This window comes from Oryzias latipes, chromosome 6 (genome assembly GCF_002234675.1).
Source record: "Oryzias latipes chromosome 6, ASM223467v1".
Lineage (NCBI taxonomy): Eukaryota > Metazoa > Chordata > Actinopteri > Beloniformes > Adrianichthyidae > Oryzias > Oryzias latipes.
The window spans coordinates 15,538,069-15,556,539 of record NC_019864.2 but is presented as its reverse complement, the minus strand read 5'-3'; the positions used below and the strand labels follow the sequence as shown (position 1 = coordinate 15,556,539).

The 18,471-nt window shown below is 38.5% G+C and overlaps 1 protein-coding gene across 5 annotated transcripts; it reads left to right on the top strand.

The window, feature by feature from the left end:
- The first annotated feature begins 129 nt into the window (after nt 1–129).
- On the top strand, nt 130–17,464 carry ano5 (anoctamin 5). 5 transcript variants are annotated; one of them, XM_020703968.2, is made up of 23 exons: nt 130–302; nt 423–529; nt 3,362–3,429; nt 4,278–4,415; nt 4,676–4,717; nt 7,471–7,578; nt 8,755–8,823; nt 9,000–9,284; nt 9,433–9,552; nt 9,709–9,824; nt 9,921–10,055; nt 10,144–10,249; nt 10,367–10,427; nt 11,581–11,732; nt 12,403–12,477; nt 12,975–13,203; nt 13,288–13,466; nt 13,559–13,656; nt 14,399–14,529; nt 14,824–15,029; nt 15,118–15,317; nt 15,479–15,584; nt 15,808–17,464. In XM_020703968.2, the coding sequence occupies exons 1-23, from the start codon at nt 145–147 to the stop codon at nt 16,036–16,038; spliced, it is 3,120 nt and encodes a 1,039-aa protein (XP_020559627.1). In that variant the 5' UTR covers nt 130–144; the 3' UTR covers nt 16,039–17,464. The 5 variants fall into 5 exon arrangements, with proteins under 5 accessions (XP_020559627.1, XP_020559626.1, XP_020559628.1 ...); XM_020703967.2 differs by lacking the exon at nt 12,403–12,477 and adding an exon at nt 11,994–12,074; XM_020703969.2 differs by lacking the exons at nt 4,676–4,717; nt 12,403–12,477 and adding an exon at nt 11,994–12,074.
- Nucleotides 17,465–18,471: the final 1,007 nt, after the last annotated feature.

The following is an 18,471-nucleotide window of genomic DNA, read 5'->3' as shown; positions in this document are numbered from 1 at the left end:
AAGTTGATGAGTGAATCAGGCTATACCTATATTTCATGTAGGTGTTTCGTTTGACTTATTTCTATGTTGTCCCATTAGAGACTAAGAGAGGGGAGCTCCTCCGGGATATACTGCGTCCGTTTGGGTGTTGTTGTCGCTTGTTTCATGAATCTAAGCGTCAGTTCACATGAAAGACTCCCAACTATTGGCCTGTGGTGTGGAGTCACTCCCCTAGACCTCCCTCTGGGTCGAGGCGCTGCTGCTGCAGTGAGCGGTCAGTGGGCGAGGAAGGGCAGCCAGGCGAGTCACTGCTCGGCGAGCTGGTAAGGAGCACTTCTGGGGAGCAGTCGGAGTTCAAGCGAAAGGAAGTTGGTTCAGAATTCCCCTGCCGGGGGCACAAGTATTTTTTTTAAATTTAATTTAATTTTTGGACTGTTTGTAAGCGAGGGCCATCAGGCACTGCGTGGCCACACCACCACCATGCACCGGTTAACGGGGAAATCAGGAGGGGACAGTTTAATTGAGATGAGCCCGACCGACTCCTTCAGCGGTGAGTAACGGAAAAACAAAGACTACTTCTCCCCTCTTCACACGGTGGTTTACTTTATATAATCTATTTTTATAGAGTTTTGATAAAAAATATTAAAAAAATGTAATGCCTACAAGGAATACAAATCAAAATATACCCTCAGAATGGTATGTCCCAAACTATCCTGCTATTATTACAAATGTTTAAAATTAAAAAACTTTCACTACCTCAGACCAACTTCTGTTTATTAGGTCAGTATAATAAAAGTAAGAAACAGGCTGCTTTTAAGTTTAAACTACCATTTCCTGTCTTAAACTGTTCATAGTTGTTTTTTTAAGCAGCTGTGATTTTTAGAGCAGCCAGGGTGTAGCAGCTGGAAACAGTTTGTCATGATCTACAGACAGCCACTTTGCCATCCAGCTTCAACCCTAACCCTCCCTGCTTCTGACTGAATGAGGAAGTTAAACAGATACATGGTGGGCTGTGTTCTGACTTTTTTGGCCATGTGTGGATGATGGGCGTGGGCTGTGGACTGAAAAATGAAGCACTTTGGATGCTGATTCTGAGTACAGCATGATGAATCAGTGCAGACGAGCGGCTTTTCATCTGCTGCAGTCTGTTGGACATTTCTTCAGCATTGTCTCTGCTTCGTAACCTTGTTATTGTGTGCTGCTGATATTGCGATAACCGAGGAAACTGTGTTTTACACTTCTCTTTCTAGCAGCACAAGATGAAATCACAGCAAGACTCTAAATGTTGATATTTAAAACAAAGTGACATATTTGATTATACCACAATGTCATTGTGGAGTCCACTGGGTATATTTTTGATACAGATCATCTTAGTAGTTAGGTGATTATAACAGGGTTTATTTTATTTTATAACTTTAGAGCTTATTCTTTCTAAAAATGAATCTAAATTTCAAATGTTTTAGGTAGTTTCTGTTTAAGAATGTGTACCTGAAACCTGCAATTCTGCCTAGTGTCACGTTAGTTTCTTAACCTAAAGTTATTTAAATGTAGCAGCCATCATGTTTATGTGCAAATTGCAGGACCAGAGATTGCAGAATTTATCTGCCAAAGCTGCAATTTTAGTTCTATTTTCTGTGATTTTTATTTGTTGGACTTGACTTTACAAAAACTTTTGTTGTAGCCAAGTTCTGAAATGGCGATTGATGAATCTGGGTTCAAAACAGATTTTAGTAAACACTTTTTTTGGTTCTGGGGTTACTCTCAACTAAAATAGAAATAAACATAGAGAAAGAGACTCACTAACAAGTAGCTGTGTGTTATTTCTGCTGCGATCAGCTGTTCACTTCTGAACAAAGCCTTCACTGTGAGGCATACTTGAGGAAAAACCTTTTGGCAAACTGTAACAGGCCTGCTAAGACTGCACCACTTGCAATGACCAACTGTTAAAGAATATGTTCCGCTGTTCAAACCTCCTCTCTTTCCGGAAAACAAAGAATATTTATTATAAGGAGAGAATTGTTTGTAATAGCTGACATTAGGGGTCAAACAATGATTTATCCAAACATTTGAGGTCGCTTTTTGCTTTAAATTGGAAATCTGTATGTAGGATTATTCAATTAAATTCAGCAGCAAAATACCAATATGTCACATTTTAAACTTTTTTATTAGTAAAAACACAAAATGTGAATTACAAACTTTCTGGCTGACACTACTTTCAATATTTTTTTGTTTTTTTAATTGAGACTTTGTAGGTCAGTTTTTGTTGAGCAGTCTGTAAATTATGACTATTTATTCTTATTTTCATCCCCATAAACCAAAAGCTTGCTTTTACCTGTCAGATGTCATCCGCTTAGAAATTTTGTGCACAAACTATACAAATAGGGTCACATGAATGAATAACAGTGATCTTCTTTGTTCCTTAGTTATAATAGAATACAAGTGCAGACTGCTCATTTGTTTTTACGGTGTACATGGACATTTTGTTTCATCACTGCTTAACAGGCCAATTTTTAAATCCGGCGACTAACCACACATGGCTTCCCTTCAATTTAGTGTCCATTTTGGGTTTCCATGCCTTTTGTTGTGTTTTTTGATGTGGTAGCAAATTCAAATATTTCCATAGAGCCTCACAAAGCTGATTTGACTATCAAAGTACTTTGTTTGAGTTCGAAGGATTGCAGCTGTAAAGAGAAAAAGTGAGATAACACAAGCTAAAGACTAGCCAGTAAAAAGTAGGCTACTTTCACAAATGATGCTGAAAAAGCAGTTTTCCTTAGTGTTTATTTTGTTTCAAACCCTCAAATCCTACTTTTTTTGTCTGCAGCCTTATTGATTTAGTCCAAAATAAATAAAGCCTCAAGAAAACCAATAATTTAGACATCTGCAGTTTTATTTTTAAACAGGTCTGAAACTGCAACCTTTTGCTTGTCATTTATAACAACATTCATAATGTTTTAGTGTTTTGTACTTTTTCCCTCTTGCCTACTACTGTGTTTATGTAAATCCTTTCTGAAAAGATTGTTACATGGCATGAATGGCATTCTCCTACATTTTATTTTTTAGTAAGCTACTATTTGAACATCCACAAAGAGTTTTTCCCATTCTTGCTCTCTGCTCATGAAGTGTTTTGAGTCACAGTAACATGGCTGTGTATAGTCTTTCACAGTGATACTGTCTTCAATGTGTTGTACAAATATAGACTGCAGCTCTGACCCTGCCTGTGCTCTTCTCTTTACTTCAGGCATCTACTCCAATGCCTGAAACTGTTCAGTCTGCCTGTTCCAAACCACTGCTCTGACTCGATCTTTTGCATCTGTTTTTAACTGATTTTCTTTTAAGGTTTGTATTTGTAATGTTGCCTTTTTACCTTCCTCTCTTTCAGAGGACTTGAATGGCTATCACCAACATGCCTCATCCAGCATGGGATCTTTCCAGCAGGAGGAGTCAGGGGTAAACACAAAAATCACAACGTGATCATTCATTCATTCATTCATTCATTCATTTTTTTATGAGGAACATAAAAGAGCATCACTTCCTTTAAAGTCCAACTCCGATCATCTGATGATCTATTTTTAAAAGCGTTCCCAGTGGTTTTATAGTTATGAGTGTGCTGTTTTTAGCCCAAAAAAAAGAAAAAACTGTGTTCCTTTTTTAGGACACAATATCTGCAGAGTAGCAGTGTTTCTTTAGAAATTCACCTCTAAGTTGTTGATGCGGAGTAAGCCCGACCTTACTTCCCAACATCCATCTGTTTACACACTCTCTTACTAGCTTACAGCCCCACACACCCCAACACTACTGGTACAACAATAAAGGAGAGCAATACTGTAGTTATCCAGCTGTACAGTTTTGAGCCAGATGTCAGCTCAGACATGGAAAACAAATACGTTCATTGTTCTAGTTGTCTGCAAGTGGATGCATCAGGATGGAGTGGATAAAGTGTGACCCGCCCCTTGTAGTTTCTACGTCACACCTATAAGCTTTTTCAAATGTTTTTTTTTCCATCTGCTCCTGATTTGAATAGATACTCAGAAATGCAATTTAAAGCTTAGTTGTTTTTTTACATATATCCTTCATCATAAGAATAATGCTACAATAGCATGTTTAAAACACCACAAACGTGATTTTCATTGGAGTGGGTCTTAAAGTATACCTTTTGAAGTATCATAGGTAGTATTTCTCTTACCATTTGTTTACAGTTGACACCTAGCTTGCGGCTACTGAGATTTTGAGTTTAAAAAAACATTTCAAAATCCCTGACAAACCTGTGCTCTCCCCCTTTCACACTGTCCTTGAAGTCACCTTTAGTAATCGATGTGTGCCTGGAGACGTGCGAGTCTCTGAGGAGCAGCATAGCCTCCCAGGCTTCCTCTGACCAAAGCAACACTCCACGGCATGACTCTTTTACCTTAGAACAGATCGATGTTTTGACTGGGGTAAGACACCAATCGGGTCTATGAATGCATGCTGCTGTGCTCGTGTGGCTTTGAATCTTCCGTGGCAACTCCGTTCTTAAGCTCCTAACTGATTTAGACTTCAGTCATTTTTGTAGGTTTTTGTATTTTATCTTAAAGAAAATGTGTCACAAAAATACCTGGTGTGTTTGCTGCACTCATCCATTGGTTGCTGCTTTAGCATTTATGCTGTTGACGACGTTGTCAGGCTTTCTCTCACTGTGAACTTGGTCCTTCCACAGTTTTGGAGAAGGCGGGCGCTATTCCTGAAGTATCGTTCAAGGGTATGGGATGGTAAAACAGGCTTGTGATGTGATGCAGCCTTGTGCTTATGCCTCTTATTTTCTTCTTGACAAGTGCCTGCTCATGTCTGTTTTTTGCATTAGGGAAAGAATCCGTATAGATACTTTGTTGTGGAGCTCTGATGCTGGCTCCTTTGACAGCATGTTGTTTCTCTAGAGACTCATGGAAAGATGCTCTGACGAGTCCCGAGAATTCATAAATATGGAAACGGGCTTTTGTCTTGCTGTTTTCACACCTGCGATAGTCGTTTGCTTCACTGCAGACAAAGCAACAACCTTCTAGTGTTAGAACAACAGGACAGGTGTGCCCTTGCACATGCAGTGCACACATGCAGTTTTACAAGCACTGGAAACTGGGGAGCCGGTTCTTTTGCTGTAGTTTTTTGTGAGTCTTTTTATGTCCATGCATAATTTAAGGGTAGAGTATGTTGTGGTATTAAGTCCCTGCCATGAGCTTATGACAGGACAAGAATGTACTGTAGCTAAGCATATATTTACCTTCTGAATCCCTTTATTTAAGTTAAAGTTGTAAAGCATTATAATTAAAGTTTATTTTTAACACTTTTTACAGTCAGCTGAGAGTGAGATCCCCCTTTAACACTTTTTTAAACTGCTGATTTGCTGAGCCATGTGTGCTTACATCTGTTGGTTCCCCCCAAATTATTACCATGTTTACAGAGATCTGAATGGACTTTAACTCTAAAATGTATTATAATCCTCATCATGTTGAGATTGTATTGCGTACACTATATTCAGATCTAACATGTGGTTGTTGTGGCTGAAAAGGGTTTCATTGCACAGGATGGGCCCACGCGAGTGTTCATGAATCAACAGATGAAAATTTCAGTGTTTAAAAATCAAACCAACAAGTACAATCTAAATATACTAAACTGTCTATAAAAAGCTGAAATGGCTCATTACCTTCTTGACTTCAAAGGTAATTGATAGATTTCTGGAATCCAGATCCTTTTACATGGTGTATTTTTTTACTAGTGGCCATCTTAAAAAGGGGACAGGCTTACAAGTGCTGAAACACCCAGTATTTAGGAATTATAAATGTATAGCCGTCTGTGGTGGCAGAGCAGAGGTGAACCCCTGCAGATGCAGTGATTCTTTATAGGTGATCTGTAATTACAGCAAATAAGAGGGTTTCTGCTGCAACATCCCAGTATAGAAAGGATCCACCCTTCTATGCTAAACACTCCAATGCGGTCGCAGAGGTAAAGCGTACTTTCGGTTACAACATATGTATAATTTGAGGAGGGAAAGTGGTACAAGCCTTGCGAGTACTGATGTTCTGCACACATTTAGTACTTCTGGCTCTCCAGGAAGCCATAATAGGTGCATCAAGGCCATGAATTGGGCAAAAAAAACTATATTTGCATTGGTTTTTAGCTTGCGTGTTCACCATAATTATCAAATATATTTTCCATTGCATGGAACTTCCTAATGCCAGGAACGTCCTGCTCAGGTTATCAAGCTTTTCCTTGTTTGTTCACACCCTTCATCCGTTGGCTATTTTTAAAAATGCACGGACAGAAACAATAGCTCCACCATATCAAATGTTTGTTGAAAACACATCCTATTGTGAGGGTTTCATGCTAATCAAAGCAGGAACAGTGAGAGATAAAGGATGCAGCAACTATAGAATGAAAAAGGACACCACAATCTAGAAATTAAAAACAAATACAAAGCTCCAGAGCACTTTGTTGTTCGAACAGAGATTTGGTAATTATGTGAAATGTGAGACAACTGTTTGTACAGACGATGCTGCTGTCTTCTTATTAGATTATCTGGCAGCTGTTCTGCTGATGTCATTTTCAGAACCCTGCGCCTCTCTCCAACTGGCAACCGTCCTCCTGCTTCTTGTGCTTTTTTCCTTTGCTCTATGACTGGGAAGTGGGGGTTTATGGGGGAGTATTCTGTTCAGGTCAGTGAGCTGTTTGAATCTCATCAGGGTAGAAATCAGTGGAGTGAGACAGACAGTACTTTCAGGGCTGGTCTTCCCTCCCTGCAGAAAGGCTGCGCTGCTCTGTGATGCAGCCGGCCTTTCCGCTGATTCACTGCAGCCATCAACTATTATAGGACATGGAGGTAAAGTGCACTTTCTTTTTCCCCCTCCTCCCTTTCCAGCCATGAACAGACGGACTGAGCAGACTCAAGCTGGATGAAATGACAGCTTTTGTGTTTTGGTCAGGTGTTTCGTTGTTCTGGATGGTTTACAGTGATGCGGCTACAGCTTTAGTTGGACTTAGGGAGGTACATTGTACCTGGCTATTTTTAGCAGCCGAACAGCTGAAGCAAAAGTAAAAGCAAAGCAGCCGTGCCTCGTCCCATCTGGGAGCATTCCTTTGCAGTCCTTTTTTCCAGACCTGCGTCCTCTATGAGGCTAGCATTAGCTGGACCACACTGTGGAAATCTTTGCTGCCCGCTTCAGCAGTACTCCATTGAAACCCATTGTTTTTGTTAAACCAAAAAGAATTGAGAATGTTTTGTCAATGCCAACCCCATCTAGTTTCTCCTGAGATAGAGCAATAGTTATTCCTTCAGCTTTCAGAGTTTCCCTGTGTTAGCATGCTGTTTGGAGTGAAAAGCCAGTTGTCAGTAGTTTTAGATTACTAGTAAAGACACGCATGGTTTGATCGTGTGCCCTTTGACGACGTTTCAAAGACCTGTTGACACTCTGCCTGTGTGATTGTGTGTTCAGTATCTGCATTTCTCTCATCTTCTTGCAGATTCAGAAACAACAACAAAGCAAAGACTCTGTGTTCTTCCGTGACGGAGTGCGCCGCATTGATTTCGTCTTGTCTTATGTCGATGATAAAGATGGTGAAAGAAAACAGGTAAATAAATATAAAAGTGTCTCTGGTCCATTCAGGAAGGATATGCCCAAAGTGTGTCAGCAGATTCCTCCAAAAAACAACACAGATAAAGTTGTTGCTGATTCCCAGCTACTATTGTTCTCTTCTTAGCCAAAGGATGTTTTTCAAGAAATTAGCATTTGAAAAGTTATCTCTAGCCACATGTATTCTTGTGTGCACTCCTCTCTGTTAGTTCAGAGTGTGGAAAGAATTCCAGTGTTTAACAACACTGGACTGTAAGACTTCACTCCAAAGTGCTACAACTCTGAATCTTAACCCACACTCTCCATCAGTGAGTCAGCTGAAAACTTCTTGCTCAGGAATGACTTCATTTGTTCCACACTGCTTGGAGGGGCTAAAGGGAGACCTCTTCCTGTCTATGAATCAGATTCTTTTGCCTTTTTTGGATGTGTTAGTAAATTTTAGTTTTAACAAGACAAGTGTTCCTTTGACAATATTTCATAAATAAAAACAATATCTCAGATTGCCTTATGGTTGCTTTTGCCAAAGATCTTGCTGGAATTGTTATGATTAATTTGAATAAGGTCACCCTTATTTACCTGAACTGATTTGTAAAGTATTTGTTTAATTTAAATACAGTGTCACTGCCTTTGTTAACACTTCCTAAGTACTGAATTAAATTGATTACATTAGCAAAATAATGAGTAAGTTCACAATTTGATTTAATTTACAAATTCATATAGTACAATAATGATTAACTATTTTAAGGTTTCATTCAAAACCTACTCTGTTTTTAACATAATTTAGTATTTAAACAGAACAAAAGGTGAAACTTTCTTTAATAAAATTATGGATTCTTACATGTAAAGTTAACTTAAGGCTGTTTTTTTCTTGAAAAAAGCACAAAAATGACTTTAAAGGAAAATCCATTCATCGATTTGTTAAATTATTGATAAGAAAATATCTATTGTATTATTTTGTTTTTTATTCCGATAGGTACTCATATACAGCATCTATTTATTGTTGGTCATTTTTTGTTAAATTGTTTTTTTATTTTTGGGTAACATTAATTTTTCAATCTGTTTAGATATTATGTCACCATAATGAGTCACCATTCCTTTTTTAATGTATCAAATGTGGATTTTGAGTGTTCCTGTGTCATGATTTTTGCATGCTTTCACTATTTTCTGCCAAAAGGAGAGGAGGAGAGTGTTTGAAGCCAATTTGGTGAAAGTGGGCCTGGAACTGGAAATAGAAGATAAATCAGTAAGAGGCTTTTTTTATGAATATAACTATCTAAAACAACAGCATTTAACATGCATTAGCCCACAATGACAACATATAATATTCATTTTATGCCATAATCTTGGAAGAATACCAAAGTGAAAACTTGAAACTAGATTTACATGTTGAAATTGTCATCCTAATTGTCTCTTTGCCAGGAATCTGACGATAGAAAAACCTACTTTGTGAAGATCCATGCTCCATGGGAAGTACTGGCAACCTATGCAGATGTGCTGAAGATCAAGGTTCCATTCAAGGCCAACGACATCCCAGACAACAGTGAGATGCCCATGAACTGGTTGTCCACTCCTTTTCGTCTGCCAGAGCCCATCATGCAGCCTGAACCAGACTTTTTTACCGCTCCCTTCGACAAGAGTAAATCTGATTTCTTCCTAATTGAGGACCGAGACAAATTCTTCCTCCCGTCAACTCGGAACAGAATAGTAAGCTTCTGTTTTGTTGGAGAGAGAGACTAACGGACCAAGTCACATATTTAAAACATTTCTTCTGATGTTTCAGTGAAGCAGAAAAGGAGTTTGTTTAATTGCTCAGAACCCTGAAGCCATTTTTTTCCTTTGTCTTTTTCCTCAGGTCTACTACATCCTGTCTCGATGCTCATATATTCGTGATGAATGTGGAGAGAGAGACAAGAAGGGAATCAAAAGACTTCTCAACAACAGCACCTACACTGCAGCCTTCCCTCTGCATGATGTGAGCCTCTTTCTGTGAAAACCTGTCCTTACAGAAGAAATGTTTCCAACGTGGTTAGCTGTGTTCCTTTTACAAAATAGAAGGGCTCCCTTGCTTTGGGATGAATTTATTCAGCAATGAGGACATCAGATAAATGTGTGTTTTGTCTGCCTGCAGTCAAGATATTGGACTAAATCAAAGGATGTGAACTGTGACAGCGACAGATACAACCTCTACAAATACTGGGCTGGATTTTTCAGTTTCTTCAAGGAACAACCACTCAATCTTATTAGGTAAGACCTGCATACCTGCAGATCTGATCCAGTGTTTATATGGCCGGGAGGGAGTATAAACAGCAGTAATCCTGCTGCACTTTGTTTTTTCCACAGGAAGTACTATGGAGAAAAGATCGGCCTTTACTTTGCCTGGCTAGGATTCTACACAGAAATGCTGTTCTTTGCTGCTGTTGTTGGAACGCTGTGTTTTGTTTACGGAGTCTTAACCTATGACGACAATGAGTGGAGGTCAGTGGAGAAATGTAGAAATGTAGAAATGCTTAATTTCTCAATGTGCTACAATTTTTCGCCTGCTCTTGTTATTATATGCCCACAGTAAAGAAATATGCAGTGATGAAATTGGAGGCAATATTGTCATGTGTCCACTTTGTGACAAAAAGTGTGGCTTTTGGAAACTCAACACAACCTGCAACTCCTCTTGGGTGAGTCATTTTATACCTACTATTTTTTATATTTAAATTAAGATGATGACATTCCAAGAAAAGTAGTATAGAAATATATATCTGACTAAATGTATTCATTCTATGTTTGTTTTTCAGCAATCGCATCTATTTGACAATGTTGGAACAGTGTTTTTTGCCATTTTCATGGGAATATGGGGTAAGTGTGTGTATTTCTGCTGCTACAGTTGTGTATTTTAATACACTGGAAAAAATGTCCTTTTCAAAAAAAGTTTAAAAAAATACCAAACTGTTTCCATTGTAGTAAATGAAAAAAATCTGCCAACTAATAGAATTTGTCTTGGTAAGATGTCTTGATATAAATTGTGATTATCTCTTTAAAATCCCACTGTTCTTTGTTAATTATAATTGTTAATTACACAATTACCCGTATAAAGCCCATTGAGATGACTATTGTTGTAATATTGGACTTTATAAATAAATTTGAATTGAATTGAATCTTTTGATCTATTTTAAAAGCATTTCCAGTGGTCTTTTAATTATGATTATGCTGTTTTTAGGCAAAATCAAAAAACCTGTGCCATTTTCAAGCACAGTTTCTGGAGAGCAGCAGTATTTTATTAGAAATCTACATTACTGGTGTAACAAAATGTGGGGCACTATAAAATCTATCCAGCTGTACAGTTTTAAACCAGATGCCATCTCAGATGAAAATGAAGACGTACTTGGAGGTAATCATCTAAAAGTAGATGCATCAGAATTGAGCGGGGCAGGGAGCTTGATGCTTTTTCCAATTGGGTTTTTTGTCTGTTCCTGATTCACAATGATTTGTATAGAGAAATACTCATAAATGAAATTTTAACCGTCATTCTCTTTATATATGTCCTCTATTATCAGAAAAATGACAAAAGAACGTTAAAAACACAATATACTAATTTTTTTATCAGAGTGGCCCTTTAACACAAAATTAAGTCTTTAAATTAGCTAAGAACACTCATATTTAAATATATTTGTAACACGGGTGCCAACACGAGGGGCCTACTGTCAGTCCAAACATTCCAAAACCGCCGCAAATGAGCTGCGCATTTCACAAAACAGACAAAATCAGCCATATGTTGTTGATGGTGAGCAAAACCTGGACGAACTGTTAGCTCTAAGACTAACTTCAAACATACCGTTAAGAGATTTGAAGACTCAGACGCAGGTTACCAAAAAACAGCAAGAAAGTTCTAAAATATTGAAACATTTACTTAAGAAAATCATTATTTAAATTGTATAAATAACATTCAATAAATAAAGTATTTTGAATAGCAAATTATCTTAATTATTTCCATGCTGTGATGTCCTTGCAGTGACTCTGTTTCTGGAGTTTTGGAAGAGGCGGCAGGCTCGTCTGGAGTACGAGTGGGATCTGGTTGACTTTGAAGAGGAGCAACAACAGCTGCAGCTCCGGCCAGAGTATGAGACCAAGTGCAACAGCCGCAAGCTGAACCGCATCACTCAGGTGTTTGTGTGAAAATGAACCACTAACAAGATCCTCCTCTGAAAGTCCAGCTCTCAGTTAGTTGAGCTTCTAGTTGAGGGATAGGGTGAAGGGCACTGATAACTGCATCTGCTGTGTTCACAGTGTGTTCACACTATTAGGACAAAAACGTGATTAGAATTCAATGCATTTAACTAGCAGGTTGTTAACAGTCTTGTCTGGGCTCAGATATATTTGCAAATTGCACAGAAAAAGTTTTCTTAATCTCCCCACCGTCTTTAGGAAACAGAATGGGTACTTGACAGGACCATTTCTGATGTTTTAGCGAAGTTGTTTCTGTGTTGGAGCACCGTGATCCTCTGGGTAAGGGTGGCACCTCACGAAGAATGCAGTTTGACAAGGAAGAGGTTTTGTTGTGGTGGATTCCCTGCAGAAAACATGTCTGAAAAGACTCCAAAGTATTGGTCTCCTTCTTCTCTGCATTTGCTATTTGTCTCCTGGCAAATTAGCACTTTGCAAGTTTTTTACCCAAAACTGTATTGAGAGAGGTTAAAAAATGCAAATAGGTGCTAAGATTGTGGGCACTATAGCTAACAGGTTTTAAGGAACCTGGTCTTCTGGAGCTCTCTTTTCAGATTATAACCAAGGACGACTGACTCCAGTGTTCATGCTTTGCTTGCTTCTGATTTAGGAAATGGAGCCGTACTTACCAATAACAAGCAAGTGTGCACGCATTTGTCTGTCTGGAGCTACCGTCCTGTTGTGGGTGAGCATCATATTTAATGATACAATTTTGATCAGACCTCCTCCTGACCTTCCCCTTTCACCGTGTCTCTGTTCGTCTGTTTGTGCTGTTCATCACTAATTTTTGTAGGTCCAGGGCCAGTATGCATAAATTTGTAAGAAATAGGAAGTAATCGGAAATGGTTAGAATTGTGAGTGCTATAAGACATTTTTAGTAAAAGTTTTTAGCTAAAGTTTTTTTATTTCATCTGTGCTGTATGCCTTGTGTATGCAGCATATTTGACAATAAAGCTGACTTTGACTTTATACATAGTGGCTACTGATGTTTTATTGTCTTATTGAAACAAACAAAATGGGAATTGAGTGGCAGGTTTGTTTTGAGGTGTTTGTGTACCATCCATGTAAGTTATAAGACCAAAAATCATCTCACTTTTTGCAAAAATCTTTGCTTGTCTTTCTTTTCTTGTTCTGTGTTTTGCCGTCGTCTTTCATTTTGTGTCTCTCCCTTTCGTCCCAAAGATATCATTAATCATTGCCTGCATCATCGGCGTCATAGCATACCGCCTGGCGGTTTATGCAGCCTTCGCAAGCATCATGAAGGACAGTCCCACCTCAAACCTGGAGGTGGTTGGCCCCTACATCACACCTCAGCTGGCCACCTCTGTCACCGCCTCCTGCATCAACTTTGTTATCATCATGATTCTCAACCTCATGTATGAAAGAGTGGCTGTTTGGATCACTGACATGGGTGAGGAACATGACACTGGATCCTGACGGCAGGAGGGACGAGGGTAACGTGTAAATAAAATATATATTTGGTCGTCTTTTGCAGAAATTCCAAAAACTCACCTGGAGTACGAGAACAAACTGACGGTGAAGATGTTCCTCTTCCAGTTCGTCAACTACTACTCCTCATGCTTCTATGTGGCTTTCTTTAAGGGCAAGTTTGTTGGCTATCCAGGAGATTATGCCTACATGTTTGGCAAATGGAGCAAACTGAGAAATGAAGAGGTACCACTGACATTTGTTGGTAAACTGTGTATGTGTGTTTCAGCCAGTGGTTTAGTTTTTGTTTGTTTCTTCCCCAACCTGCATGTGTTCAGTGCGACCCGGGTGGCTGTCTAATTGAGTTGACCACCCAGCTGGTGATTGTGATGACTGGCAAACAGGTGTGGGGTAACATCCAGGAAGCTCTGGTCCCGTAAGTTAGTACTCTATGACAGGAGCTGAGACTGAATCACTGAACTAAAAATGTTTTCCAAGGATGGAATCTGTTGAATAAGCTTTAAACATGTCAGTATTTAAATGTGACCTTTTTATTCAGCTGCAGTTCTTCAAAAACCTCCACTTCTGAGCCTGTATAAAATTTGAAAGGATGAACTATTACTTTCTGGTTTTGGCATATTATCAAGTCAAGAAAATGTGTGTAGTTATCATTCAGTGAGATAGAGAGAGGACAAATTGAGCTGACACAATTAAGATTAAACATAATTTTATCTTCACATATGCTATTTTTTTGTGTCTGTTTTAATCATAACATTTCCCATAAAACCTGTCCATCTTTATATAGTGGTCTTTCCCCAGTCCATACAGTACCATAGGTATTAACTTTTGAAAAGAATGCTGTAACAAGGCTTTTTAACTGAACAAATGAATTTGTTATTTTTGACTTGATTAGATAAGAATGAAACTTTCTGACTCACTGAAATAAGTTTGTGCAGTTATTTCAGTAAGTCAAAACACATGCAGTTTATTTAAATTCAATGAAAACATAATTATGTGATCACATTCAAAGGGTCAGACATTTAGTTAGTCATGTATAAGTGCAAAAACAAATGCTATGCTTTCTCTCAGTTATTATAATAACTGTCTTTTTTTCATTCTAATCTGTGTGTTTAAAGCATTTTACTGAGCGCTCTCTGTCGCCCCCTTGTGTTCTATAGGTGGCTCATGAATTGGTGGGCCAGCAGGAAAGCACGAAGCTACCCAGAGAGCCTGTATAGCCGCTGGGAGCAGGACCATGATCTCCAGGGCTTTGGTCAGCTGGGTCTCTTCTATGAGTACCTGGAAATGGGTATGAGGACAACACATTATTCTACACAGATATCTCAAAACTAAAGCACAAATGTACCTTTTTTAATTAATATCACCACCAAGACAAGATTGAAGTGGATTTCAGACAAGACAGAAATTCTGAAAGTTATTCAGATAAAAGACAAAATACAAATTGTTTTAAAAATGCTGATTTACTGGTGTCCTGCAGAGGGCACTGTTCACCTTTTTTCCCTTTTATTTTGTTCTTTGACTCTCTTTCTTCCTCTTATTTTATTTATTTATCTATTTTGCTTCTTCTTTCTTTCTGTCCCAGTAATCCAGTTTGGATTCATTACGCTCTTCGTGGCCTCCTTTCCCTTGGCTCCACTCCTGGCTCTCTTCAACAACATCATAGAGATTCGAGTGGACGCCTGGAAGCTCACCACTCAGTTCAGACGTCCTGTAGCTGCCAAGGCCCACTGCATTGGAGCCTGGGAGGAAATCCTCAATGGGATGGCTGTACTCTCTGTTGTCACCAATGTGGGTGCACACAATGTTTTTTCTCCAATGCAAAATGTTGCCATATTTTCAAAAAAGCATGTTTAAGATATGTTTCTTTTTCTCGTAGGCATTTATTGTGGCTTTTACCTCTGATATGATCCCCCGTCTCGTGTACATGTATGCCTATCAGCCAGAGGGTGAGATGAATATGAAGGGCTACATAAACAATAGCCTGTCTGTGTTCAACATCTCAGAGATCCCATTGCCTAACAGGCCAGAGGACGGAGAAAACCCCCTTTGGTTCAACAGCTCTATCACAACCTGCAGGTACAACTATCAGATTGGCTTTATAAAAGTGTATTTTAGAAAAATACTGATAGTCTAAGTTATTTTTTTTATATAAAAGGGCAACCAATGCACTCATGTCATGACACTCCGCTGTAATAGATAAATGAAACAATAACACATTTTTTACTCTTCATTTATAGGTATCGAGATTACCGTAACCCTCCTGGGCATGAGAACCAATACTCCCACACCATGCAGTTTTGGCATATTTTGGCCGCCAAACTGGCTTTCATCATTATTATGGAGGTAGTTTCTGGACTCATTTCTTGCAATAACTATTTGAATTATGTCTCGCATTCCTGTCCTGTGACCATTTCAGCTAATACACTGGCAAAAACAGCTTAGTTCATAGTACAACAGAGAGGTTGTAGTAATCACATGTTTGATTAAATTAATCAGTCTGACAGATTCTGTTAAAAATGCATAAATTTGGTGATTCCAACCACTCACATATCCTTTTCCTCTACAGCACGTTGTTTTTCTGGTGAAGTACTTCGTGGCCTGGATGATTCCAGACGTTCCCTCAGATGTGAAGGCAAGAGTCAAACGTGAGCGCTACCTAGTCCAGGAGTATCTCCACAACTACGAGGTGGAGAAGCTGAAGATTCAACTGAGCCAACAAAGCCACAGCGAGTGCACGTGCACGCCCATGATTTACCCATCTCTAACCAAACACGAGGTGCTGTCTGAGTGCCTTTAGTACAAAGACCTGCTGGTCAGTGTGATGGACATTTTTGAATGCTGCAATGTGGTGAAATGTGATACTGACCAACTCTTTGCTGCCTCTCTTGTGTTGTTTTACCACACACAACATTTTTTTTCCAAAGAACTAATACTTATGTCCCTTCACAGCCATCACTCTGTTACTAAGTTGAGTAAAAAATAAGGGTTGGATGAAAGACCAAGTCTGCAGACATGCTGATTCTTTGAGGCATTTCAATCTGTCTCATATTTATGGCGTTTATGTTTTGAGCAATGAGGACAAAGTTTGACAACTTGTTTTCATTTTTGACTGTTAAAGTGCTACTTGAAGACTTAAAGCCTTAATACACTCATATGTAGTTCTGCAGGGCAAATGACTGTGCTTAGACAGTAAAATGCACTTGTGTCTTCTCTTGAAGGTTTATCTTTAAATTCAAATTGTAAAGGTTGCTACACTAAAGCTGAACAGATTATTTTCTTTATAGAAGTCACAGTATAGCTTAAATTATGTTCGGGCTAAATATACAAATTATCCATTTTTTTTAATATAAATTCCTTTTCTTGTTAGAACATTTTGATGCTTTTATTTTTGTGAGCAAACACAAAATTAGCCCCTCAGTGAACAGTGGGTTAAAGTTCTAAAAAATACTTATTGATGTAGCTGTATTACCATCCTGCCTTCTGTTTTATCCTATTGAACCAAAGCCAACACCTCCTACAAGTTTTTAATTTTTTTTTTTTTTTTTTTTTGCTTTGTTTTTTAATTGTAAAAATAAAATCCAGACTATTTTATTCATCTTTATCTTGCACAAGGCACTTAAAAAAACGTGAATATCCAGGCATGAGCATGTCAACTTGTCATTACACTACATATTTACTATCAGTGTTTGCAAGCTGCAAAAAGAACATTAGCTGTGCTGTCAGAAAGGAGATCTCTGTTACCACTTATTTAAATGTTTTATTGTTTCAGTGTCTAACATACAGTGAGAAGTACCGGTAGTTTTAGTTCATAAATTATTTGAAGGAATTTTCATATATATTCCATTATATGCATAAATATGTTTGATTTAATGTTTGTTGAGGGATTTGAATTTCATGTAAAATTGCTGAGTGATTGTGCTGCATATTCAGGTTGATCTGATTTCATGTGTGAAAGATCAGACCATGCAAATTCTCAGCAGTTACAGTTTGCCTTATGAACGCTCAGTGGTCTACTGAACCCACACATTTATGCCTTAATGCATCAAGTGCTTTTCTTTCTATTTCCTTTTACAAGTTCTCTCCTGGTATACTTTAGTAATTATGCTTTTATTTTGTGATGAAGAAGATAAAAAGTAAACGTTTACCATGAACAATTTTTACTCTAATACATTTTCTTTGTTTCTGTCACAAATAAAAATTTGAATAAATGACCCGTTCCCATGTTTTTGACGTACTGAGTTCTTAATAACATGCAAGTTTGTCTTCACAAAGCAGATGGTCAGGGAAACTTAACTATTCAGTGTTAGTTCACACTAGTGGGTGTGGTTTACACTCAAATATGCTGGCGAGGTTGTCAGACTTGGCAGCAGCACCTTTTAGAACAAAGACAGGGGTTCAGCCAGGATCTAAAGGGGGTGGATGGGTTTCACGTACTGTGATTTTAAACAGGCATCACTCAGACTGACATGAACAATTACAAAATTTAAATATTTGATGCTCAAGTTAAAACCTGTCCTTTTAATTCACCTTCACGTCGTTTATTAATCCAAACAGAGAGGGGATTCCCTCCTGAACCAGACTCCTCTTGGCCTTGCTAAGTCTTTGGGATCTAGAAGGTGGGGCTGCATTTGGGCTCAAAGATGGGGATGCCTTAGTCGTTTCCTCAGCATCTTCTGTTACGTTGCCATGACGCATCCGCTGCTCACTGGCGCCACAGAGGATCTGAAGTGTAAGGAGCAGTCCACTATTCAGCTTGTCCTGGCTATAACCACCCAGTGTGGTAACACCACTTAGATTTTATTGTTTAAGATTTCATTCAAAGGACAGCACTGCAGCTCCATCAGCTGCAACTCTAGTGATGGTTGCTTCACTGTTTTGCTCTTCTTGCCCCATCAACTGCTGCGTCGTGATACAGACAGTGCACCCCTCACAACCCCGCCTCCTGGCGCCCTGCAGGTCTAGTGTGCATGTGCTTTTGCAGCTTCATCGCTTGTTGAAACCAATTTATCTATGTTTCCAGCAAATGCGTGAATTTTTCATCAGTGTGCAAAGATTTAAATGAATACACTGGGGGAAAAATTGAACAGAGGAAAAAAAATGATGTTCTGATGGTCATCTTCTACAGCTGTTAATTAATTTAATTTTATATTCATTTTGCAGATTTTTGTTCCTATTTTATGGCATAATTTTTGTAAATCTAAATGATCTTCCTCCAAACATAAAAAATATC

Excerpts from the sequence above, each read along its gene's own strand:
- ano5 (XM_020703967.2), top strand. The coding sequence starts at position 145 with ATGAATCTAAGCGTCAGTTCACATGAAAGACTCCCAACTATTGGCCTG. Across the intron at positions 11,733-11,993 it reads AGCTGAACCGCATCACTCAG|GAAACAGAATGGGTACTTGA; the intron begins GTGTTTGTGTGA and ends CACCGTCTTTAG. Across the intron at positions 15,585-15,807 it reads CTTTCATCATTATTATGGAG|CACGTTGTTTTTCTGGTGAA; the intron begins GTAGTTTCTGGA and ends TTTCCTCTACAG.